The sequence below is a fragment of the Acomys minous genome (assembly GCF_964271855.1).
Source record: "Acomys minous genome assembly, chromosome: 16".
NCBI lineage: Eukaryota > Metazoa > Chordata > Mammalia > Rodentia > Muridae > Acomys > Acomys minous.
This window is the reverse complement of record NC_140498.1, coordinates 41,853,904-41,879,186: the sequence shown is the minus strand read 5'-3', so window position 1 is coordinate 41,879,186 and position 25,283 is coordinate 41,853,904. Positions and strand designations below refer to the sequence as shown.

Below are 25,283 nucleotides of genomic sequence, written 5' to 3'. Positions count from 1 at the left end.
GCCCTAACTTGATGGCAGTGTGGTTTTGCCTGCTCAATCTATCCGGTCTGAGCAGTAATTCACACAGGTCCCGCATGATGACTAGAGAGACGTAACATGGAACCAGACGTTCCGTGTAGGACTGTCCGCTCTGTAGTGCCTGGATGCAGTAGCCTGCAGGGGAGATGAAAATAGACTGATGGGCTGTGAAGTATTAGCAGCTGCCTTTGCTTCTGTAAAACCTGCTTTCACTATAGGAAACAGCTGACATGGTCTTTTTTATTATAGCGGGAAGTAAGAAACTGAGGGAAGTAAAACAATTTCCACACTCCGATGTGGGTTCCATGGACGTTTTAACACACACCTTTCTGATGGCTGCCTTAAAGCCCCACCTTAGCCCTTCCCCCACCCCCTCACGTCATGCTGTTTGGCTCTAAGGGTCCTTCTGCTAGCCTTAAGAATAAATTCAGGCCTGGAGAGGTGGCTCAGAGGTTAAGAGCCCTGGCTGTTCTTCCAGAGGTCCTGAGTTCAAAGCCCAGCAACCACATGGTGGCTCACAACCATCTGTAATGTAATCTGGTGCCCTCTTCTGGTGTGCATGAAAACAGCACACTCATATACATAAAATAAATAAATCTAAAAATAAATAAATAAATTCATTTAATCTGAATTTGAAAAGAGCCTAAGTCTTGGTTTCTCACAGGGGATTTGAATGCCACAACACATGAATAAAGGAATCTGTGGCTACAGATTGTCCTAACCCTCAGCAGTACTCATCAGTACTTCACCGGGAATAACCTGAGCACAGAAAGAGTGAAGAGCTAAGAGTTGGCCGGTCACACTTGTTTTCCCTGCACTCAGAAGGATGAGGCAGGAGACTGCCATGAGTTCCAGATCAGAAAGGATCTGGAGTCTGTGAGAGGCCAAAAATGAACAGGGAAACAGGAAACTCTACTTTTAAAAACGTAGACAATACAGAGAGCTTAGTAAACTGTAATCTAAGCGCAGCCCAACACGCTGGGTCTGCTGAGACCTCGGGGCAGGGCGGACACTAGCACTGCACACACCCAGGGCGCACGCATAGGTGTGCCCCAAACTCTCAGGAATGTTGCAAAGGAAACGGACGCCAACCACGTGTGGCCAACTTCCGGCAGCATCTCCCCTTGTTCCCGCCTCCCCCCCACCCCCGCAACCCCTGCCACCTGGTAGGCTCCCAGAAGTAGTTTGGAGGGAACTACATTTCCCAGCGAGTACTGAACACTAGAGTGGCCTCTTGTGGAGGTTAAGTGCGCACTCCAGGGAGGACCAGAACTAGCTTCCTGCTTCTCGCCTCCCAAGTGGGCCACAGAGAGTAGTTTCTGCCTCTTGTAAGAGCTCCACCACCCAGACTTCAACCTTGCCTTTCCAGTCACTGAGCGCTCACTCGGAGCCGGGAGACCAGGCTTCCGCACTGGAAGTGGCTCCCGGGATGGGGCCTCAAAGAGGCTCAGACATCCGGCCTCCCAGAAGGAACTGGGTTTTGATGTCCTCGCAACTGAAGGCAGCAAGTTCCAAACTGTGGCTGATAGCTCTTGAGGGCACTCAGAAGGTGGAGGATAGAGATAGGCCTCTCGCGTCTGGCTTTCTGAGTCATTTCCGGAACCCAGGTCTTAGCGCCTGAGGCTGAGGGTGCCAAAGGCAGAGGGCGGTGAGGACAAACAGCCAGGCTGGGCCGGCTGATGGGAGGGTGAGCAAAAGCAGCTAGGGTACCACGTGCTCCCCCAAAGAGTGTCACGGGTCACGGGTGACCCTAGGCAGATGGGTGGGTCTGACCCAGTGAGCCCTAGGCAGATGTGTCCTGCCTCCGAACAGCAGCCAAAAGTAAACAGGGCCTTGAGTGCGCCGCCCACCCTGGAGTCAACCTGTCCTGAGAGGGCACACAACACTGACCCTGGGTCTCCTGTCTTCTAGCCCATTTCTCTATGTGAAATCATGAGTTAAATTATGACTCTTATACTGGGTTTACACGTAATATTTTCCTTTTTTGTTGTTTGTTTGTTTGAGTTTTCGAGACAAGGTTTCTCTAGAGTAGGCCGGCCTCCATCTCACAGAGATCTGCCAGCCTCTGCCTCCCAAGTGCTGAGGTTAAAGGTTTGCGCCACCACCGCATGGCTATTGCACTATTTTAAAGGAAAACTGGCTCGCTCGCTCTCTCTCTCTCTCTCTCTCTCTCTCTCTCTCTCTCTCTCTCTTGTTTGTTTTGGTTTTTTGTTTGCTTGTTTTTCGAGACAGGGTTTCTCTGTGTAGCCTTGGCTATCCTGGACTCACTTTGTAGACCAGGCTGGCCTCGAACTCACAGCGATCCGCCTGCCTCTGTCTCCCAGTGCTGGGATTAAAGGCGTGCGCCACCACGCCTGGCCTAGGAAACTGGTTCTTAACTGTCTTCCAGCAGTCATTATTCTCCTCTGTTTGGCCCAGGGTATTCTTTCAGAGTACCCCGCTCGGGATCTTCCCTTCCAGTTATGACTAACTACGCTAGCTAGCTAGCTTCTCATTCTGGTTCAGACCTCAAATGTCCACCCCACCTAACCTGTATTTATTATTATGTCTATAATTGTATATTGGAGTGTACTCGCGCCCTGCCCTGTCTTGTATGTAATTCTTAGTTTTCTCTGTCTGCAGCCTGGCTATCTGGTGGATTTCCTTCAGTAAAAAAGGTGACTCCAGAGCTGCCAGAAAGGAGTGTGATTGTGTTGTAATTGCCATTAAAAAAATCATGAGGACTGCAAAAGTGGTTCTGTTGTCCACAAAGGCAAAACAAGCCTTTGTCCTGAGAGTCCCTCCAGGCTCTGGGCTGCCCCAGGGCCGTTCCCGTCTTGACCCACCCATTATGCGTCAAGTAAGAAAGTCTCGTAGCCCTTGGCGATCGTGAGGCTATGAGTTCAGGCCTTGAGAGCAATAGTGTGAAGCATGCTCTTGTTTCACAAGAAAAGAGCCTGGTTCTGGGGAGTCAGAGGGACTCTGCAAGAAAGAGTCCTGGCCTAGGGCTGTAGCTCAGTTGGCAGAGCACTGCCTGCCTCCCATGTACAAAGCCCCGGGCCTGACGCCCTAGCACTGCCTGGAACTTGAGAGGATCACGGTGTGTGACTTCTCAGAATGGTCAGCACGCACAATTTCATCAACCTTACTCGGGCACTCTGAGTGGATTTATTTTATTTTATTGGTTTTTCAAGACAGGGTTTCTCTGTGTAACCTGGGCTATCCTGGAACTCACTCTGTAGACCAGGCTGGCCTCAAACTCATAGAGATCCACCTGCCTCTGCCGCCCATGTGCTGGGATTAAAGGGAACCAGTGCTCTTAAATCATTGAGCCATCTCTCTAGCCTAGGAAATATCTGCTTTGTTTTATTTTGTTCTGTTTTTGAGACAGGGTTTCTCTGTGTAGCCTTGGCTGTCCTGGACTCACTCTGTAGACAGGCTGGCCTGGAACTCAAAGCAGTCTGCCTGCCTCTGCCTCCTGCATGCTGGGATTACAGGCGTGTGCCACTATGCCCAGCTCCAGGAAATATCTTTTAAGAGTGTAGAAATTGGATGAATTAGCAAGTGGTATTCAGTTTCTTAAATATTTATTTTTATGTGCATGGTATTTTGCCTGCATGTCTGGCTATGTGAGGGTGTCATATCCTGGAGTTACAATTGTGAGCTGCTATGTGGGTGCTGGGAATTGACCCTCAGTCCTCTAGAAAAACAGTCCATGCTCTAACTGCTGGACCATCTCTCCAGCCCAGTCTTCAATGTTTCTGGGATTTTAGAACTTGTGTGCTTTTTCAGAGTCTCCTTGAATCTAGTTCCTCCTATGGTAACCTCTTTGTTGAAAATTTCGCTTAGAGAACTCTTTTTCATAATGAAGAGACTCCCATAAGGACTTGATCCCAGGTCTCACAGGAACAGAAAGTGGTTACCTGAGTTACCTGCCAAGGAGCAAGGCCAGCTCGGCCTGAAGTTGTGGGCAGCGTCTGGCAGAGTCCCTGAGTCTTCACTAACCACAGCTTCCTCTTTCCCCAGGGCAGACCCATCCTTTGGTGAGACGTCTTCCCTGAAGAGTCCCACAGAAGATGTTTCTGTGTTTTAAAGCCAGCCCCGCGGTGGGTTTTATTTGTCTGCCTCACCTTCTCTACTTTTGCAGCCTTCCACTTTCTGTCAGACTATATCTAGTACAGTTTTGAAAGTCAGCCTCTGTGGATGTTTCTCTTCTGGCTTTTTCTGCCTCCTCAGCCTGGCTGTCCTGTCTATGCTGCTCCTGTAAGGAGTTTATGGGTCCCTTTCACTTACTTGGGTCTAAGTCTTTCATAAGCAGCAGAGCTGCCAAGGAACCTCAGTTGTTAAACAGAAGGAGCCTCTTGTTCTTTCAGGAACTGATGGTCTTTGAGGATTTGAGCATCTCTCACTCCCAAGAAGAATGTGTGAGCGCACATCCTGCTCAGCAACCCAGCTCAGAGAAGGAAAATAATAGTCACGTTGGGGAGCTGATGTTACTGGGTAAGAAGTCCTTCCTGTTTAGATTGTATGCTAAAGAGAGCTGTTTCCTTATTTCTGAGAGAGAGTCTTGTTTTGTAGCCCTGGCTTATTTGGTACTCACTGTACAGAACAGGCTGTCATAAAACGTGGAAGTTTTCCTGCCTCTACTTCCCAAGTCCTAAGGTTATAGGTGCATCCACCAGGCTTAGCCTAGAAGTCTACTCTCCGTCTTTGCAGTGGTTGAATAGTGCTCACACTAACAAAGTGCAAATGCCCAGTCATTGGGTAGAGCCTAAGACAGAGCTGCAGCTATGGAAGACTGTTTTCCTATACAGTAATGGATAGACAGCAAAGGAACACATACCTGTTATATGCAACATAACTGACTTCTGAAATCAGTAATTCATTTGATGATACCACTTAAGTTTTGTGGGTTTTTGTTTTCACAGAATTTGGCAATCTGGCCTGAAACTCAATCAGTATTTGCCACTTTAACAAAATGACTAACAGAAACAAGAGGAAGAGTTTTGTTTTTGTTTTTGTTTCTGAGATAGGATCTGTGGTGATTTGGATAGGTATAGCATCCATAGGTTCATGTGTTTGAATGCTTGGCTGTAGGAAGTGGCACCACTAGGAGGTTTGGCCTTGTTGAAGACTTTTGGATCACCTGCATTGGCAGAGGAGATTTCAAGACCACCTTGTATTGGGAGTGCCGTGTGGTTACTAGTAAGCTCTCTTGTACTCCACTGTAATGAAAAGGAACCAGCTGGACAAGGAGAAGTAACACAAAACATACAGTGTAAGAAGGGAAGGCGCGCCAGAAAATGTAATGGAGCTGAGTCCAGTGCTCAAGGAGATTAAGAAGTTTAAATAAAAATGTGATGGTAAATGGGATAAAGAGTGATAACCTCAGGGCAAGACCCCACCTAGCTGAGCTTCCAGCTTGTGAAAAGGAATTAACAGGAAGCTTGAGCAGTAAAGGAGAGCACCAGCAACAGAGAGCTGGTGTGAGTGTAGCTGGAAAAGGGGGCCAAGTTCCAGCTCTGGCAAGCGCCAGACCTTGACAGCGTTGACCGCATAGTTCTAGCTTTAGACTCAAACTCATAGGTCTGGCTGCCTCTCCATTCCGAGTGCTGGAGTTAAAAGCTAGTGTCTCCTTACCCAGCCACTTTTATTGCTTTGTTTGGTTTGGTTTGCTTTGGTTTGGGTTTTGTTTTTACAAGACAAGGTCTTGCTATCTGGCCCCCGCTGGGTGGGATTCACTATGTAGACCAGGTTGCGTTTGTACCGAACAGCATTCCTCTTGCCTTTGTCTCCAAAATGCTGGGACTGCGTGGCTCATCAAAGTTACTATTTCATAAGAAACCCGACTCCTGACTTCTCCTGGCCAATGAAGCCATAACTCTGAACAGTGTAACATTCCGTTTCAGCGGTCAGTGAGCATAATCACGGGGATGAGGATCTTCAGAAAGAAGACTGTAGAGAGAGGTCTTCAGATATTGACGCAACAGGCTGGTCCTGGATTTCTGAGCAACCTCCAGCTTTCCAAGAAGAAAGAATAAATGCACCTATTCCCCAGCAGAGGAAGTTGAGAAGCCTTCTAGTTACAATTGAAAACAACGCTCCCCTAGAAAACCTCTCGCAATATGTGATGAGAAAACAAAGAGGTTGTAAGTGTGTCCCATGTGGGGAGCAGCTTCATGAAAGTTCTTTGTTGCAAGATGTGTGATCACACTGTGAACCCCAAGATTGTGCCTGATTCTACTTGTGGTGTGGTCAACCCTAGCACACACCTTTATCCGAGAGCTTTCTGCTTGAATATTGTAAACAAAATTAAATAAAGTCAACCATAGGTCAAGAGGCAGAGCAAGCAACCAGTTGATGGAGTCAGCATAGGAAAAAAACCATAGAGAGTAAGAGGAAGTCAGGAGGAAGGACAGAGAGATGCACAGGAAGTATAAGGGAGGGACAATCAGGAGGATTTATTGAGACAGCATGGAGGAGAACTTTTGGGGCAATGTCAATTGAGGAGGAAGGTCAGCTGGGTGTTTTCTCTGCCTCTCTGAGCGAGCAGGCTTTCACCCCAGCATCTGGCTCCTGAGTCTTCATTGGTAGAATTGAACATTTGAGATTAAAAAAACAAAAAAGCAGTTCTTACCTTTTCCCCCACCAGACACTCACACTGGTGAGAGGCCCTATGACTGTAGCAACTGTGAGAATGGATTCAGTCATAAAACAAGGCTTAATAGACAAAGTGAGCCCATGTGGGGAGAGGCGTGTTCCAGTTCTCAGTTAGGAAAAACTTTCAATCGAAGTTTCATCAGTCACCATGAAAGAATCTATGTAAGGGAGAAAATATATAAGTGTCCAGAATGTGGGAAACTTTCCCCCCAAATGAAGAGTTTGTGCTTCATCTACAGAGTCCATGAGGCTGAGAGACCATACAGTTGAAAAAAAAAATGTGGGAAAAGATTTGGTCTTGAGAAGTCCCTCAACTTATAAGACCTAGGAGCAAACATGAGATCAGGAAAGAACCTGCTTCTGCCTGAAAAGCGTCATAAAGAATTATGAGTCCCAAATGTTTTGGGATTAAAGAACACTTCCAAATAAATGAATCAAAGAAGAAAAACTCATGAGAAATGTTAAAACACTGCAAAAATGCAAATAAAATTTAACTTGCTAAAATCTGAAAGATAAAGAGTGGCAAGGGGCTCTGTGCCCACTACTGTACATCTGAGCAGAGAGGGCTGAAACTAATGCTTTAGCTCTCCATTTCTATAATAAAATACCTGAGAAAATTAAAAGAGGAAAGGTTTATTTTGACTCAGTGTTCGAGAACTCAGTCCACATGTGCTTGACATTTTTGCTCTGGATCTATGGAAGCTCCATCTATCAAGATGGGCATATGGTTGGGTGTGGTGGCGCACGCCTTTAATCTCAACACTCCAGAGGAAGAGGCAGGTGGAGGCCAGCCTGGACTTCAAAGTGAGTCTAGGACAGTCAAGGCTATACAGAGAAACCCTGTCTCGAAAAACAAAAGAAAAAAGATGGGCATATGTGGTGGAGGGATCTGTTCTCGTCATGGGATCCTGAAAGCAACACAGGAGGGGTTGGGAGTCCAAATTTTCCTTAAGGATCTGTTTACACCTTTGCACTAAGCTGTCCCCTCTCCTCCGCCCCCATATCCCACCGTTCCACCCATGAATCAGATATGACTGAGAAAGCATATTAACCCCATTGACGATAAAGAATGGTAAAAGGGACCTGGAGTGTTGGTCTAGTAGTTAGAGACTGGCTGTTACTCCAGACCACACAATTTGGTTCCCAGCAACCACATAGAAGCTAATGTCTGTAACCCCAAATCCAGAGGACACAGTGCCCTCGTCTGGTCTTCTCAGGAACTGCATGCACATAGTACACAGACATACAGACAGGCAAGACACTCATAAATAAAAATCTCAAAAAAAGAAAAGTGTTAAAGAATAATAAAGGAATATTCTGAAAAATATCTGCTCACAAATTGGAAAACCTGGGTAAAGCAGACTGTCTCTTTTAAAGACACAACCTGTATTGAACCGAACCAAGGAAGAAATGGTCTGAATGAATGTGATCGCCTTGCCAGGTTGGGGCTCATGGAGATGTGCTCATATCAAGGACTCTGTTGTGAAAAGGGGAGCTTAGCACTGGCACCCAAGAGCTGTAGCTGACTGGCCTCTGAGAACATACCCACACATCCTGTAGCTATGACTTCTGAGAACGTACCCACACATCCTGTGCTCCAAGATGGCATCAACACAAGTGGCTAATGCTTCGTGGCTTCGGAGCTCAAGCTTTGTTCCTTCCTTCTAGATGAGATGCACTGAGAGAGCCGATCCCAAGCAGCCTGACTGACAGCCCATCTGAAGCAACAGCCAACCCCCCAACTCCTTTCCAGCATCACCCAAAGAAGACAACTTATCATAATTTCCTTGTAGCAGCTTCCACCTGAGACACCTCACTGGTCCCCTCTTGTACTCAGCTACACAGTGTAGGTGTGTTTGTGGTGTCTTTGGTCAGGAGGACACTCGTGAGGGGAATAAAAAGGTTTGGTTGAAGCATTTTTATTGTGCAAGAGAGATAGCTCCTCAGCCATTTGCTGTTCCTCCAGAGACCCAAATGTGTTGTCCAGGACCCACACTGGATGATGCACAGGCACCTGTAATTCCAGCTCCAGAGAATCCTCTTCTGGTCTCTTTGGACACCCACATACATGAGGTAAACACACACAAACAGAGAGAGAGAGAGAGAGAGAGAGAGAGAGAGAGAGAGAGAGAGAGAGATGCAAACACACGTGTATGCACACAGGCACACACCCATTTTAAATCTTTAAAAAGAATTCTATTTATTTTGACAGGAGTCTGGATTAAGCCTGGCCTCTCTATGTGCTAGGTAAGCACCCTACAACTGAGCTGCATCTTCAACTCTTTCCACCTGTCACATCTTTAGTCTGTAACCTGGATTTTTATTTTCCCAAGAGAAATAGAAGACACGTTCCTAACAAAACCAAAATGCTAACTTTCCTTTCACACAATAAAATAAAAATGATGTTCTGGGAAATTACTTCTTTCCATGATTTTGTTTTCCGCCTTATTGAGTAGATGAAAACGCCCTGGTGAGCACTTTCCTTAAAGCCCCTTTCAGGTCCCTGTTCCGCAGGCTGTAGATGAAAGGGTTCAGCATGGGGGTCACCACTGTGTACATCACGGCAGATGCTGTGTCCCTCGCAGCAGAGTGAGAGGATGAGGGACTGAAATACAGGGATATGATGGTGCCATAGAAGAGGCAGACCACGGCCAGGTGGGAGCCGCACGTGGAGAAGGCTTTCCATCTTCCCCTCGCGGATGAGACTCTCAGGACGGCACAGGTGATGTGGACGTAGGAGATCAGGATGCAGACAAATGGGGCTATCATGATCAGCCCTGCGACATAAAGAATCATCAGCTCGTTGAGGTGCGTGTCCGAGCAGGACAGCTTCAGCAGGGGGGTCACATCACAGAAGAAGTGAGGGATGATGTTGTCCCCACAGAATGAGAGTCGCGCCATGAGCAGGGTGTGCAACAGAGCGTTCAGGCTGGCAGTGACCCACGACCCAGCCACCATCAGGACACAGAGCTGCTGGGTCATCTTTGTTGTGTAGTGTAAGGGGTGGCATATGGCCACATACCGGTCATAGGCCATCACAGCCAGCAGGAAATTGTCCATGACAGCAAAGACACAGAGAAAATAAATTTGCATAAGACATTCAGAGACGGAAATGGCCTGACTCCCGAGGACGTGGTCGGCCAGTACCTTGGGGACGGTGGTGGAGGAGAAGCAGACGTCCACGAAGGACAGGTTGCTGAGGAAGAAGTACATGGGGCTGTGCAGGCGGGAGTCTGTGCCGATGGCCAGGATGATGAGCAGGTTCCCCAGGACGGTGGCCAGGTACATGATGAGGAAGAGCAGGAAGAGGAGCTGCTGCTGCTGGGGTTGCCTGGAGAGGCCCAGGAGGAGGAACTCGGAGACGCTGGTCTGGTTGCTGCCTCTCATGAGTCCAGCTATGGTAAACAGGGGCAGAGGTCAGAATGCAGTCTCCACCTTTGGATGCTACAACCAGGTTCACACTAAGCCTGCAGTAGACATTCTGAATTAAGATCTACTTTCATTTCCCACATACTCAGTTTACATGGTCAGTTTTACATGGTGCTGGCTCCCCAGATTCACCCTTTTGCTTTTATTTAATATAATATAATATAATATAATATAATATAATATAATATAAAAGCATCCTCACACATGTACCACTCATCCCTGAAATCCTATATGTCTCTGGTAACATTTCCAGTTCTCTCCTACTCTTAGGAGCTCAAGTAAAAGGAGAAGCAGCCAGCTCCTGTGCCTCTCTCAAGCTCCCACTGACGGACTGTGATGCCTCCTGGTGCTGTCTCTATGAGAGGGAGTGGGCAGCACTTGTTACAAAAGCAAGCATTATCATCTCTGCTGTTGTGAAAACACTGCCCATTCCGTTATGTTCACCTTGGAGTTGCTGGGCAATAGTGTTCTTTATTCCAAGGGTTGGAAAGTCTCAGGTATATAGGGAGGTTCTGAGAAGGTGGAGGGTGGCTGGTAACTGTCCTAGCCCTCTGTGTCAGGAGGAGGTTTGGGAGCCTTAGACAGGTATTTATTGCATCATCCATTCCCCTGGGTATAGACTCCCTAAGCGTCTCATTACAGAGCAGCAGGAAGTAGTTATGGCGCCTAGCTCCTGGTCCCCGTTGGCCTGCAATGACGGAGCAGATCATCTGAGCCCTCAGTCAGAACTTGGGCATGAAGCCATCAGTGTGTAGAGGAGTCCCAGAGAAGAGTCCCTGAGAGCTTCCTCAGTGTAGAGCTGACCTGGAGGTGTGAAGAACCAGTCCGGATCCTTCTAACTTTCAGCACAGAACCTCCTATGTGAGTCAGTGACCTCTTTTCCTTGCATTGGTCACTGAGCACAGAGGGTTTAGGGTACACTAGCCTATAGGCAGCCCTGGGAGGAACTGGCCTTTCAGGGCCAGGTTTCATCCTGTAAAACATTTGGTGTGAAGCGCAGTGAGGGAAGAACAAGATGGTACCCAAGGAGGCCAGAAAAGGATGTCAGATCTCCTGCAAATCTCACATTGATGATTGAGTCGCAGTGGAGGTGCTGGAACTCAAACCCTGGTCCTCTAAAAAAGCAGTCACTGCTGTTACCTCTGAGCCACCGCTCTAGATTGGATGCTTTACTGGGATTTATTTCTATCTATAGAGTAGGGCAGTCTCATCTAGAGTACCAGAGTTTATCAACTCCTGTAATCAACACATTTGGAAGAGAATCCTAACTTCAGAGCCGTCCCAGGGGGGATGATTGGCATTCTCAAAGCAGTTTTTAATGAGTCACCTCATCAGAGGGGTCACAGTGTTAGAGGGGTGGGCTGCTTAAAATAACTCAGCCACCACAAGCAAACAAGCAACAGCAAGAGGAAGCACAGAACCCAGAGGAACCAGAACCTAGATATTCAACAGTATCTTTCCAAAATACCCAGTGTGCCACAACAAAATAAAAGACACACAAAGAACCGGGAAAGTGTGACCATTACACCAGAAAAACAACCAATAGTTATGGCCTGTGAGAAAGAGCTGGTGCTATCTGTACCAAAAATCTTTCAAAGTAACCATTTAAAGTGTTGGCAGGTGGAAAGGAGAGCATGACTGAAGAAGTAAATAAAAGTATAAAGACAATGTCAAATCGAATAGGGAATAAAGAGAACAAAAGTATTGGGAATGCCAAATGGAATTTCTGGAGTTGGGAAGTAAAAATTGATATAAACAGTGCACTAAATGGGCTCCACAAATTTGAACCAGATAAAAAAATAATTAGCAAACTTATAAGTAGTCATACACAGATTGTGGAATTTGAAGAGCAGAAGGGAAAAGTATGAGGAGAAAATAAATACAGAGTCAAAGGTAGAAAGCATTAGCACATACACACCTATATATATAAAATAAGGACACTTCAGAGAAAGAAAAAAGAAACAGAAAATTATTTAAAGAAATAATAACTAAAAATTCAAAATTAGAAATGATCTGTATATACCAGAAACACACTTAATTCCAGCTAGGACAAGCACAAAAGACTTAGGTGTCATGTTAAAAGTGTGGAAAGTTGTGGAAGGTACATGATCTTGCTTTCGACTGGGCCCAAAGTGAAAGCAGTCTTGGGTGGCTTGACCCCACCGATACCCCCACTGAGAGAAACATCTGTGAGAATACTGAAAGGAGCCATTTTGGGCCTGGGATTAAGAAGTAGTGCAGGGAGCTCCAGATGGGCTATTATATTGCATAATAATACCAGAGGAGAGACCTGTGGTTCCACCCCAATGGCATGGGGGCCACAGGTGTTTGGAGAGGAGAAGAAGAAGAAGAAGAAGAAGAAGAAGAAGAAGAAGAAGAAGAAGAAGAAGAAGAAGAAGAAGAAGAAGAAGAAGAAGAAGGCTGTAAGTTTGGGCCAGGGGCGTTTCTGCTTTCTTCTGTGGGGCAGAGGGCCAGTGAATTCCCGGATAATTACACCAAAGGATTCGCCCCCACAGAACTGATACCCAGAAGCTTTCATTCTTACTCTTCCTTATCTCTTTTCTTTCCTGTTTAGGATAGCCAGGTCGTAAGGATGATACCTTTGTTTAATAAATTCAAAATAAAGTTTACTTTCTTTTTATTTTTTTTATTTTTGGTTTTTCGAGACAGGGTCTCTCTGTGTTAGCCTGGGCTGTCCTGGACTCACTTTGTAGACCAGGCTGGCCTTGAACTCACAATGATCCACCCCGCCTCTGCCTCCTGAGTACTGGGATTAAAAGTTTACTTTCTAAGGAACCAAAGCCAACAAGTGGCACTCAATGTAGGGCATGATGGCTTCTGTAATTTCTAATGGTGTGAGGGAAGAATCAAGATAGAGATTCAAGGTTCGAAGACATAGAAATGCTGTCTCAGCGTATCAGCAAAATCGCAATTTCTACTGCAAAACTATTTCCTGCTTTATACTTAGAGGGAATTTTTTTCCTTTGTCCTTTTAATTGTATTTCATTCTAAAGGGATTAGAAGAAAGGCTGATGAGACAGGAAAACAGGAAGAGTCAATAAGTTCTATCCTTTTGGAAAGAATTACAGACCTGACTGAACAGATGGGGAAAGTCAAAAAAAAAAAAAAAAGAAAGAAAGAAAAAGAAAAAGAAAATTGAAGTGCTGGAAAGGCACAAAGCTCCTTTGGTAAAATAAAAATTAAAAAAAAAAGTGAAGAAAGACAGAAATGCAGACAAACAAAAAGGATTTTGGAGAAAAATGTTCCTATGGAGGAACCCTCCAGAGTCAATCAAAAACCTTCAGTTTTCCAGTTACTAAAAGACACGTTCCTGCTCAAAATGGTGTCGCGGCTCATGATGAGATGGCATTGGCATCCGATAGATATGTTGGATTTAAAACATTTTCAGCAATCTATCGCCGTGTATGGAACGCACTCAACTTTTGTTAAACAAATGTTGAATACCTGGGCCGTGCAGCACAGGCTTGTTCCCCAGGATTGAAAAAGTTTGGCTTCAGCAGTGCTAGAAGCAGCACAACAGTTACAATGGTTGTCGTGGTGGTGAAGTGAGGCTGTGAGAACAGAACAAGAAAAATAGGACAAAGGCGATCAATGCTGATAAAGATCAATTGCTTGGTGAAGGGCGATATGCTGACTTAAGAGAACAAGTTCCATCTGAAGATAGAGTGATGGAACAAGGTCGTGTTGCAGCCTTAAGAGCTTGGGAGCTGGAAGGAGAACCTGCTAAGACAGCCATTGCGTTCACTAAGGTATTTCAAGGGCCTGGAGAAGCCTTCACAGAATTTTTACAGAGGTTGGGTGTACAGCTCTAGCTAGAACCATACCAGATCCTGAGACCAAACAGGCAGTGAAACTGATTATGGCTTATAAGAGTGCAAATACTGAATGTAAGAGGGAAATTAGACCGTTAAAGGAAAAGGGAGCTATATTAGATGAATCGTTAAAAGAGACAGTTAATATTAACTCTCAGGAGCATCAAAATGTATTGTAAGACAAGTTATAGCCAGAGGTCCCAAATGTGATGACACCCGGTGCTTTAATTGTGATAAAATTGGGCATGTACCAAGAAACTGTAGAAGTAAAAGTTCCAGACATCAGAATAACCAGAACAATAACCCAGAAGAAAATATAATTTACAGGAGACAACAAGGAGCTTCTGGCCATGATGGTAACGAGGTGCCAAGACTCCCAGGGTACCGTAGCCTCTGTGGGAAAGGAAGACATTGGTCTAAAGATTGTCAATCTAAAAGAGATGTGCACGGGCCGGGCGTGGTGGCGCACGCCTTTAATCCCAGCACTCGGGAGGCAGAGGCGGGTGGATCACTGTGAGTTCGAGGCCAGCCTGGTCTACAAAGTGAGTCCAGGACAGCCAAGGCTAACACAGAGAAACCCTGTCTCGAAAAAAAAAAAAAAAAAAAAAGAGATGTGCACGGTAATATCTTGCCGATGGGAAATGGCAGGAGTGGCCCATTGCCTTGAGACCCCACCAACAATACAAGCCAGATTTCCTTGGCCAGTTCAGAAGTAACAGACTTGGAGGAAAACAGGAATTAGGCGTCAATGACCTAACGCATGCTACTGAAGGCAGCGCAGCCTTGGATCTGGCCTCAGATGTGTCTCTTACACTATTTCCACAGGTTGAATGTTACCAATTAACATTTGGTCCTTTGCTTCAGGCACAGTGCGAATAATTCTAGGAAGAAGTGGGTTGGCTTCTCAAGGTCTTATTGTGCGTCCTGGTATTATAGATGGGGATTGTAAAGAGGAAATAAAAATCATGGCGTGTGTAAAGAAGGAGATGCAAATTAATGCAGGGGATGGAATTGCTCAGCTGTTAGGATTTCCTTACATTAAGGGCAAAGCCACTCCTGTGGAAAGAGCAGGTGCATTTGGAAGTACAGGGACACGTGTGTTCTGGCAAACACTGGTTAATGATCAGATACCTAAATTGATTATACAAATGAATGGTGTTGAGATAGAATGTTCGGGGGACACAGAGGCAGATGTGTGGATCCTTTCTCAAAAGCATTGGAATCCAAATTGGCCACTTCAGAAGGTTTATACAGAAATTATAGGAATTCCTAAATTAACTCCAATAAAACAAAGTGTGCAGTGTCTTAAGTGTGTGGGATCAGAAGGGCAGACAGGGAAGCTGAGGCCCTATGTGGCTGACATACTCATAAATCTGTGGGGAAGGGATCTTTTACAACAATGGAGTACTCAGATTAATATTCCTGCAATTACAGAGATAAACAATGATGAAACTGGGGGTGAAATGGTACATGTTTCTGGGGAAGATATTAATATGAGTAATCAGGAGCAACCACAAGCTATACCCATTTCCAAAGCCAGAACTTCTCAGGTATAGAGTGTGCAACTTCTCAGGTATAGAGGGGCCACTGATAATGTACCAACAGCCTTGCTCCTAAAACGAATTTCAAACAGACCTGTTTGTCAGAATCAGTGGCCCATAACAAAAGAAAAACTATAGGTGCTTCACCACTTAGTGTAAGAGCAGCTGGAGGCTCAGCACATAGAAGAGTCTACCAGCCCCTAAAATTCTCCTGGGTTTGCTGTTTAAAAAAAGAAAAAAAAGAATTCAGGCAGCTGGAGGATGATAAAGGATTTGAGAGCAGTAAATAAAGTAATTCCACCAATGGGTCTGGTACAGCCTGGAATTCCTTTGCCTTCCTTATTATCTAAGTCTTGGCCTATAATAGTAATTGATTTAAAAGATTGGTTTTTTTTCACAATACCTTTGCAGGAGAAGATGAGGAAAGGCCTGCTTTCTCAGTACCTACTCTCAACAGTAGGGGTCCAATGAAGAGATACCATTAGAAGGTACTTCCACAGGAAGTGTTGAATAGCCCAACCTTATGCCAATATTTTGTACAAGAACCATTAGAAATAATTCACAGGCAGTTTCCTCAATCTATCATTTACCATTACATGGATGATATTTTGTTGGCCGATTCTAATCATAATATTTTAGAGAAAATGTTTAAGGAAACACAAAGACTTCTGCCATGCTGGGGATTACAGATTGCTGTAGAAAAATACAAAGAGGTGATTCAGCTACCTATTTAGGTTATAAAGTAACTGAACAAAAAAGTTCAACCACAAAAGGTACAGATCCATAAAGATCAGTTACAAACTCTTAATGATCTTCAAAACTTAATGGGAGATATTAACTGGTTAAGGCCTACAATTGGACCAGCTATCTGTAAGTTAACTAACTTGTTTCAAATGTTACAAGGGGATTCAGATTTAAACAGTCCAAGATGTCTGACAGCTGAAGCAAAGAAGGAGTTAATTCTGGTAGAGCAAACACTGCAAAGGGCACATGTGGATAGAATTGATGCTAAACTTGCTTGCATTCTGGTTATTTTGCCTTCAAAACATTCTCCTACTGGGCTCCTTATGCAAAGGGGGAATAGGATCATAGAATGGATTTTCCTAGCAAATAAACAAAGTAAAAAATTGAAGACATAGATAGAAAAATTTTTCTGAATTGATTCCAAAGGGAAGAATAAGATTTGGAGAACTGTCAGGGACAGACCCAGTGGAAATTATAATGCCTCTTAGTAAGTCTGAAATTATTATGGGTAATTAGTGAAGATTGACAAAGGGCTTGTAGTAACTATTTGGAGAAATTAATAAAAGATACTCAAAAAGCAAACACGTACAGTTTATAAAAAGAATTAATTGGATCCTTGCAAGCATTGTAAAGAGGACGCCTATGCTAGGGGCACCCACCTTCTATACTGATGCAAATAAATTGGTTATAAGTCTGATATATCAACTAAGGTGATCAAAAGCCCATTTACCTCAGTTCAAAAATCAGAATTGTATGCAATCCTTATGGTGCTGTTAAATTTTCCTGAATCTCTTAACATAATTACTGACTCTCAGTATGCAGAAAGGATTGTTCTGCAGATAGATACTGCTGACTTTACTCCTGATAACTCAGAATTAACTACATTATTTATGGAACTGCAACTGGTCATCAGAAATAGAAACGATCCCTTGTATATTACTATATTCCATCCCATACAGCATTACCAGGTGCATTGGCACAAGGAAATGAAGAAATTAACCAATTACTAATAGGAAATGTGTTGAAGCCTCAAATTTTCATGAAAAAACATGTTAACAGTAAGAGTTTGAAGAAAAGATTCCCCATCGCTTGGCAACAAGCCAGAGAAATAATTAACAGGTGTCCTACATGTTCCTTGCATAATCAAATCCCATGACCTGCTGGAATTAACCCTAGAGGTACCAAAAGGAATGAAATCTGGCAGATGGATGTGTTTCACCTTGCAGAATTTGGAAGGCTGAGGTACATGCATCATACCATCAAAACATGTTCAGGCTCTCAATGGGCAACTGCCTTATGTTCTGAAAGAGCTGATTGTGTGATTACTCATTTATTGGAGATAATGGCAATTATGGGAATACCTACACAAATTAAGACAGACGATGCTCCTGCATATCTGTCCCTTATGATGAAAATTTCTTTATATATTATAACATAAAGCACATTACTAGTACCTCACAATCCCACAGGGCAAGCAGTTGTAGAAAGAGCTACTCATACCTTAAAAGAAATGCCTATTAAACAAAAGGGAAGGGTAAAGACCCCCAGGGACCGATTAAATAATGCTTTTTTGATTGATGGACTGGAAGCCTGCAATAGATTTGAGATGGGGACGTGGTTATGTTTTTGTTTCTACAGAGAGTGAAAAAATATGGTTACCAACAAAACTTATAAAGATTATATCTGACCAGGAAAGATCTCCTAGTACCTAAAATATGAAGGTGTTTGTAGAGCAAGCGAATCTTAAGGGCTACTTGGCCCATATTACAGAACATCCTCTCGTACAACTTGGAGATCTAATGCCCTCTTCTGGCCTGATGGTGCATATGCAGGCAGAGCACTATACTTTGTACACCTTGCACATAGTCTGAATGGACTGGGTTATGTACTTGATACCTGATGATCCTGTATATATGTGTATTTATGTATATGGTTCTTATTTTTGCCTATTTTTTATTTATCTATTTTTTTTAATAGAAAGGGAGATATGTGGAAGGAATATGATGTTGCCTTAGACTGGGTCCAAGGGTGGCTTGACCACACTGATTCCCCACTGAGATAAACATCTGTGAGGAGTCATTTTGGGCCAGGAATTAAGGACAAGGGCTTAGAGAGTCCAGCTGGGCTATTGTATTGCAAAACGACGACCATGATGGGAGGAGGTAAGCAGAGGAGAGACTGGGCTTCCAGCAGGAAGGTGCAGGGTGCCGGTGGCGATGGGAGAGGAGATGATCTCCTCAGCCACTTGCTGTTCCTCCAGAGACCCAAATGTGTTGTCCAGGACCCACACTGGATGATGCACAGGCACCTGTAATTCCAGCTCTAGAGAATCCTCTTCTGGTCTCTCTGGACACCCACATACATGAGGTAAACACACACACACACACACACACACACAGAGAGAGAGAGAGAGAGAGAGAGAGAGAGAGAGAGAGAGAGAGAGATGCAAACACACGTGTATGCACACAGGCACACACCCATTTTAAATCTTTAAAAAAGAATTCTATTTATTTTGACAGGAGTCTGGATTAAGCCTGGCCCCTGTACGTGCTAGGTAAGCACCCTACAACTGAGCTGCATCTTCAACTCTTTCCACCTGGCACATCTTTAGTCTGTAACCTGGGTTTTTATTTTCCAAGAGAAATAGAAGATGAGTTCCTAACAAAAGCAAACATGCTGACTTTCACACAATAAAATAAAAATGATGTTCTGGGAAATTACTTCTTTTCGTGATTTTGTTTTCCGCCTTATTGAGTAGATGAAAACGCCCTGGTGAGCACTTTCCTTAAAGCCCCTTTCAGGTCCCTGTTCCGCAGGCTGTAGATGAAAGGGTTCAGCATGGGGGTCACCACTGTGTACATCACGGCAGATGCTGTGGCTGAGGCAGCTGAGTGAGAGGATGAGGGACTGAAATACAGGGATATGATGGTGCCATAGAAGAGGCAGACCACGGCCAGGTGGGAGCCGCACGTGGAGAAGGCTTTCCATCTTCCCCTCGCGGATGAGACTCTCAGGACGGCACAGGTGATGTGGACGTAGGAGATCAGGATGCAGACAAATGGGGCTATCATGATCAGCCCTGCGACATAAAGAATCATCAGCTCGTTGAGGTGCGTGTCAGAGCAGGACAGCTTCAGCAGGGGGGTCACATCACAGAAGAAGTGAGGGATGATGTTGTCCCCACAGAATGAGAGTCGCGCCATGAGCAGGGTGTGCAACAGAGCGTTCAGGCTGGCAGTGACCCACGACCCAGCCACCATCAGGACACAGAGCTGCTGGGTCATCTTTGTTGTGTAGTGTAAGGGGTGGCATATGGCCACATACCGGTCATAGGCCATCACAGCCAGCAGGAAATTGTCCATGACAGCAAAGACACAGAGAAAATAAATTTGCATAAGACATTCAGAGACGGAAATGGCCTGACTCCCGAGGACGTGGTCGGCCAGTACCTTGGGGATGGTGGTGGAGGAGAAGCAGACGTCCACGAAGGACAGGTTGCTGAGGAAGAAGTACATGGGGCTGTGCAGGCGGGAGTCTGTGCCGATGGCCAGGATGATGAGCAGGTTCCCCAGGACGGTGGCCAGGTACATGATGAGGAAGAGCAGGAAGAGGAGCTGCTGCTGCTGGGGCTGCCTGGAGAGGCCCAGGAGGAGGAACTCGGAGACGCTGGTCTGGTTGCTGCCTCTCATGAGTCCAAGCCCAGCTACAAAGAAGAGAAGCAGAAAACTAGGAACTAAGGGGTTTGAATGCAACAAATCGTATTACAGACGGTTGCCGTGTTATAAAAACAAACAGGCAAACAAAAAAACTTGCATTAGGGCTTTGGAGATGTTTCAACAATTAAAATGCCCAGCTAATCTCCTAGAGGGAGCAGGTTTAACATCCAGCACCCACATAACATAGCAATAGTGTACAGCCCTTTCCCAGGTGATCCATTGTCCTCCTCTGGCCTCCATGGGCACTGCATCAGTCAGTATACATACATTCAGCTAAAACACTCATAGACATAAAGTTTTTTTTTTTAATTAAAAAACAAAGTAAGTTAGAAACAGTGGTTCAAAGAGTCAGAGGCAGGTGGGTCTCTGTGAGTTTGAGACCAGCTTGGTGTACAAAGTGAGTCCAGGACAACCAAGGCTACACAGAGAAACCTTATTTCAAAAAGCCAGATGAAACCAAATGAAACAAAACAACAACAACAACAACAAAATCCCCAAAAAACAAAAGTATATACTTTTTTAAAAAGCCTGCATTCGATTTGCTGAGTCAGGATCTACCCACAGGGCTCAAACTCTTGCCTTCCAACTTTCAGCCCTACATGCTTCTGGTCCCACCAGATTCCCCCTAGTGCCTCATTGAGTACAACATAAAACACGCATGTGTGAGCAGCAACATGTTTCAGTCGGGTAATTGTGTTTAGTGAACAAACCCGACAACCTGTGTCTGACTCCAAACACTTATAAAGGGGGAAGGAGAGCCAGCTTCACAGAGTCCTTGACCTCCAAATATCCGTGTTGGCATGTGTTTGCCCACACACAATAATACATACATTGTCTTAATGCAACACGGCCCCTTCCTGAAATCACGGACATCTCTGCTGACTGTTCCTGCCTTACTTTCAGTCCTTAGCAGCTCATAGAGAAAAAAACAATAGCAGGGACCAGAGAGGTGGCACAACATGTAAAACTCTTATTGCCAAGCCTGAAGACCTGAGCCCAAACCCCGGAATCCACCTCTCTCTCTCTCTCTCTCTCTCTCTCTCTCTCTCTCTCTCTGTCTCTCTGTCTCTCTCTCTCTCTGTCTCTCTCTGTCTCTCTCTGTCTCTCCCTCTCTCTCTCTCTCTCTCTCTGTCTCTCTCTCTCTCTCTGTCTCTCTCTGTCTCTCCCTCTCTCTCTCTCTCTCTCTCTCTCTCTCTCTCTCTCTCTCTCTCTCTCTCACACACACACACACACACAAAGTGACATGAACTTTCAAAAACACGTAATGAGAAATAGATAGTTACTGTTTGTTTAACTCAAACTATGCATCATGTGCTCACAAAACGTTGCCATCTGCTCTTGGCCATGAGTTTTGGTAAAGAAACTGGCATCTGTGCTGTGATTGCAACACCTGACAGGTCAGTGCTGTACCTGCCCCATGTACTGTACCTAACTTGGAGGTGCCCGGCAACGGTGCCTTTAGTCTAAGGATGGGAAAGGGTCAGAGTCCCAGGAGGGTTCTCAGCAAGTGAAGAAGTGCATGGACTTCATCCTAGTCCTGTGAGCAGCAAAGAGGTTTGGGGGCTCGGGCCCCTATTTACTGAAGCTTCCTTCCCACTAGGCTAGAGTCCCAGAGCATCTCATTAAAGACAGGCAGGCAGTAATTGTCCTGCTTAGCTCCTGGTCTCTGTGGACTAACAGTGAGGAATAAGTAAAACACCTTACTCCTGGGTCAGAGCTTGGGGAAAAAGCAATCTGGGGGGAGACAAGTCCCAGAGGAAAATTTCTGAGAACGTCCTCGCCTCAGTGACCTAAGCCTGTAGATTCCAGATTCTTCTCCTGTGACACAGAGACTGTCGGTATCACAGCGCTGCTTGGGGCGTGTCCCTCTTTGGCTTCCTATCTGGTTGTTTACTGCAGAGGACTTATGGCGCATTTCCAAGTGGAAAGATAGGAGGCAAGACTAGAATAGATGGAATTAGGATTGAGGCTGATCCTTAAAGAACTTGGTGTAAGACAAAATGAAGAAGAAAAACAGAAGGGTATGTGGCCAGCCATGACTGAATTTTTCCGTGCACCAAAGGGAGACTTCCTTTAGGCTGTCATCCCAGCCATATTCTGTAGATCTCCGAGGAGCTTTTTTAGATTTACTTATTTTACTTTATGTGTATAAATGTTTGCTTGCATGCATGTATTTGTGCTTTTTGGGCCCTTGAAAGTGGGTTTAGGGAAAGTTGTCAGCCATCATGTGGTGCTGGGAATTGACCCCAGGTCCTTTGCAAGAACATGTGCTCCTAACCCCTGAGTCATCTCTCTAGGCCTGATCTCTGAGATTTTTTAAGACTATCTATCTATCTATCTATCTATCTATCTATCTATCTATCTATCTATCATCTAATCTGAATTGTTTGTTTCTAGCTATTTATTACCTGTTCAAGCTACGAAATTTATTTTTGTAATTAAACAAGTATCCAACGTGACCCTGAGTTTGATAGCCTGACTAGTAATTTGCATTTCTTTTTCAATTTGTTTTCTGAGAAAGAGTTTCTCTGTGTAGTGGCCCTGGCTTTCATGGAACTCTCCTTGTAGGGCAGCCTGGCCTTTAACTCACAGAGATGCCTGCCTCTGCCTCCCAAGATTAAGGGCATGCGCCAACACTCCTGGCTTTGCATTTTTTAAATTATCCTGAACAGTACATAATACCAGATTTCTAAAGGATTAGAGTTTAGCATTGCATTTTAAGGAATTACACAGCTACAATGCCTTACCATGTTGTAGCAAAATGTAATCTTAAATCTGTATTAACATACAAATACCTATACCAATATAAGAGTTTTGGCCTATTAATGCTCTTTGGTCTACAAGTAGACTCAATAGTATACCCATTTGCTTATCACTCCTTTAGATAACCTCTTAAAAATGACATGAAACATCTTATCACACAAAGAATGACCAAAACCATTCACCCCATCTCTGAGGAATGGGGGTAGTTCTCCAAAATTGCTTTCTGCTGGTTTTGAGTGTCTTTTTTTTTTTTTTGAGGGGCCCAAAAAATTTGGATATTGGCAAGCATTAAGAGAACTATATATAACATTTGCTATCCAGTCTCTGAAAGCTGAGGAAGTCCAGGGTTTAACTAAAGTCTTGACTGGTATAGTCTGTGATGTTGTTCAATCTAGCTAGCCATTTTGAAATGGGCCCAGATGCAGATTTTTGAGGAAACAGTTATTGAGGCTATCTATGAAGTAGAATCACTTGGCCTATGTGTGTGTTTGTGTGTGTGTGTGTGTGTGTGTGTGTGTGTGTGTGTGTGTGTTCCTCTTGCTCTGCAAACATTTAAACTTTCAAAGTTATTATATGTTTCTGCATTAATATATGTATGGAACGTGCAGTGAACACAGTGCAGTTAAAGGTCATTCTCTGTTGTTTGTTCAACCCCATAAGGCATTTGTATTTCTTTATAAGTTATTTTGGACTATATAACCAAACTATAATATGAATTTTTATCTGTGGTGTGAAAAGTTCTGAGGATTTTGCAGCCAAAGATTTATTGGCCATGCATAGTTGAAGTCCTGGCTGGAGACTTTTTTTTTTTTTATGTCTTGGCCAGTCTCAGAGCTGTTCCCATGTACCAAGTTCAGCAGTTACATTACCTGTCTTGGTTGGTCTTCTTGATTTCTTTCCTTCTGTCTTCAGCCAAGATCTTCAGGAGGTCGCCTCCTGTCAAATCTGATTTTTATCAGTTTGGATGAAATCCACAGTTTTTATTTTCCTGTATAAACAAATACAAACACCCCTCCCCAACATATCATATTTCCTGACTTTCTTGATTCATTTCATCAGCATAAAATGTAGGGGCTCTAGAAATTGTGGTTCCTTTTACTATATAAGGGAGAATCCAACTAGTTCTTTTAATAAACTGGAAGTCATTTGCTTTGGGGGTATTTTTTGTTAATCCCTCCTGCAAAAAAAAATTATTGGAAGCCCTTTGCCAATGTTTATTTTCTGTCTGTAGTGAGGCAATTTCAGCATTAGGAAAAGGTACCATAATTTCTGCTGGGTCTATTCTTGCTAATTGATGAACTCTCATTTTTTCCTTTCAGAATCAATTCTGAAACATTTTCTATATAAGTTTTTAATATCCCTTCTAAGATGTAATCGTTTCTCTGCATAAAAATTCCTTTGGGAAAATGAGTAGAAGGCAAGATAACTAACGTACAGGCCATCTTTGGATCAAGATGATTTATATGTGCATCTTCAAATTTCTTTTCTACCAGAGCCAATTCCTTTTTAGGCTCAGCTGATAGTTTTCTTGGACTGTTTAAGTTTTTATCACCTTGTAAAGGTTTGAAATAAATTAATTAGATACTTTGTACTTAAACCAATTGTAGGTCTTAGTTAAGGTCTCCCAATACTTTTTGAAAATCATTAAAAGTTATTAATTCATCTCTCCTGATTTGTACTTTCGTGGTCAAAATTTTTGTAAATATATCTTATATTCTTGATAGTTAATAGAATCACTTTGTATTTTTTTCAAGAGCAATTTGTAATCCCCAATAAGACAAAACTTTCTTATTTCATCAAACATTTTTCTAAGGTATTTGTATCTATATCAGCCAGTAAAATATCACCCACATAATGTTAATTATAGATTGAGGAAATTGCTTACAAATTATTCCTAGTGGCTGTTGTACAAAATATTGACATAGGTCGGACTACTCAATATTCCTTGTGACAAGAGTCTCCAATGGTACCTTTTAGTTGGCATACAGTACTTAAATGTGGGCGCTGTGAAAGCAAATCTTTATCTTATTCTTGTTAATGAAATGTGAAAAAAGCAACTGTTTACATTAATTGTTATGATAAGCCACTCCTTATGTATCAAGGAAGGCAATGGGATTCCAGATTGTAAAGAACCCATTGAGTGAAAAAATTTTACTAATTGGTCTTAGATCTGTCAACATCCTACATTTGCCAGATTTCTTTTTAATGACAAATACAGAAGAATTCCAAGGGCTGGTGGGTTCTTCTATATGTGGAGCCCCCAATTGCTCTTGGACCAACTGTTCTAGTGCCTAAAAGACCATTGCTCAGTCTAAACAGGTTGGTCAGTCAACCACCTCAAATGGTAAGGCCACTGGTGTTTTATCAGCGCTGACTCCCCCAGATAAAGTTGAAGAGTCTGTCTCGGCTGTATCCTGTTTATGAACCGCCTGGAAAGTCTGTAACTGTCTTTGAGAACATTTTAAAAACTTCTTTATCAGGAGCATCTTCTATTTTATCGTTTGAATCCAAAATTGAAGGGATGTTAATCCATGTTTCCTACTGTTGCAAATCTCTTCCCCATAAATCCATGGCTATATTAACCGCACACGGCCTTTATC

General features: G+C 44.0%; 3 protein-coding genes across 3 annotated transcripts; 1 reads left to right on the top strand and 2 right to left on the bottom strand.

Moving 5' to 3' along the window:
- The first annotated feature begins 1,172 nt into the window (after positions 1-1,172).
- On the top strand, positions 1,173-6,558 carry ZNF200 (zinc finger protein 200). Its single transcript, XM_084764016.1, has 4 exons — positions 1,173-1,260; positions 4,024-4,103; positions 4,371-4,497; positions 5,907-6,558. The coding sequence occupies exons 2-4, from the start codon at positions 4,074-4,076 to the stop codon at positions 6,203-6,205; spliced, it is 456 nt and encodes a 151-aa protein (XP_084620142.1). The 5' UTR covers positions 1,173-1,260; positions 4,024-4,073; the 3' UTR covers positions 6,206-6,558.
- Positions 6,559-9,070: 2,512 nt separating this feature from the next.
- LOC311587332 (olfactory receptor 1f45-like) lies at positions 9,071-10,044 on the bottom strand (the record flags this gene model as incomplete). Its single annotated transcript, XM_084764002.1, has 1 exon — positions 9,071-10,044. One exon carries the CDS (start codon positions 10,042-10,044, stop codon positions 9,103-9,105), a length of 942 nt encoding a protein of 313 aa, XP_084620128.1. The 3' UTR covers positions 9,071-9,102.
- An 8,907-nt stretch (positions 10,045-18,951) lies between these two features.
- LOC311587331 (olfactory receptor 1f45-like) lies at positions 18,952-23,622 on the bottom strand (the record flags this gene model as incomplete). Its single annotated transcript, XM_084764001.1, has 2 exons — positions 23,553-23,622; positions 18,952-19,907 (listed from the first exon to the last, which is right to left on the bottom strand). The coding sequence occupies exon 2, from the start codon at positions 19,891-19,893 to the stop codon at positions 18,952-18,954; it is 942 nt and encodes a 313-aa protein (XP_084620127.1). The 5' UTR covers positions 19,894-19,907; positions 23,553-23,622.
- Positions 23,623-25,283: the final 1,661 nt, after the last annotated feature.

What these genes read in the sequence shown, in the direction of transcription:
- ZNF200 (XM_084764016.1), top strand. Translation starts at nt 4,074, where the DNA reads ATGTTTCTGTGTTTTAAAGCCAGCCCCGCG. An exon ending in GTTTTAAAGCCAGCCCCGCG is followed by an intron (nt 4,104 to 4,370) that starts GTGGGTTTTATT and finishes TTGTTCTTTCAG; the next exon opens with GAACTGATGGTCTTTGAGGA. An exon ending in TGGGGAGCTGATGTTACTGG is followed by an intron (nt 4,498 to 5,906) that starts GTAAGAAGTCCT and finishes ATTCCGTTTCAG; the next exon opens with CGGTCAGTGAGCATAATCAC.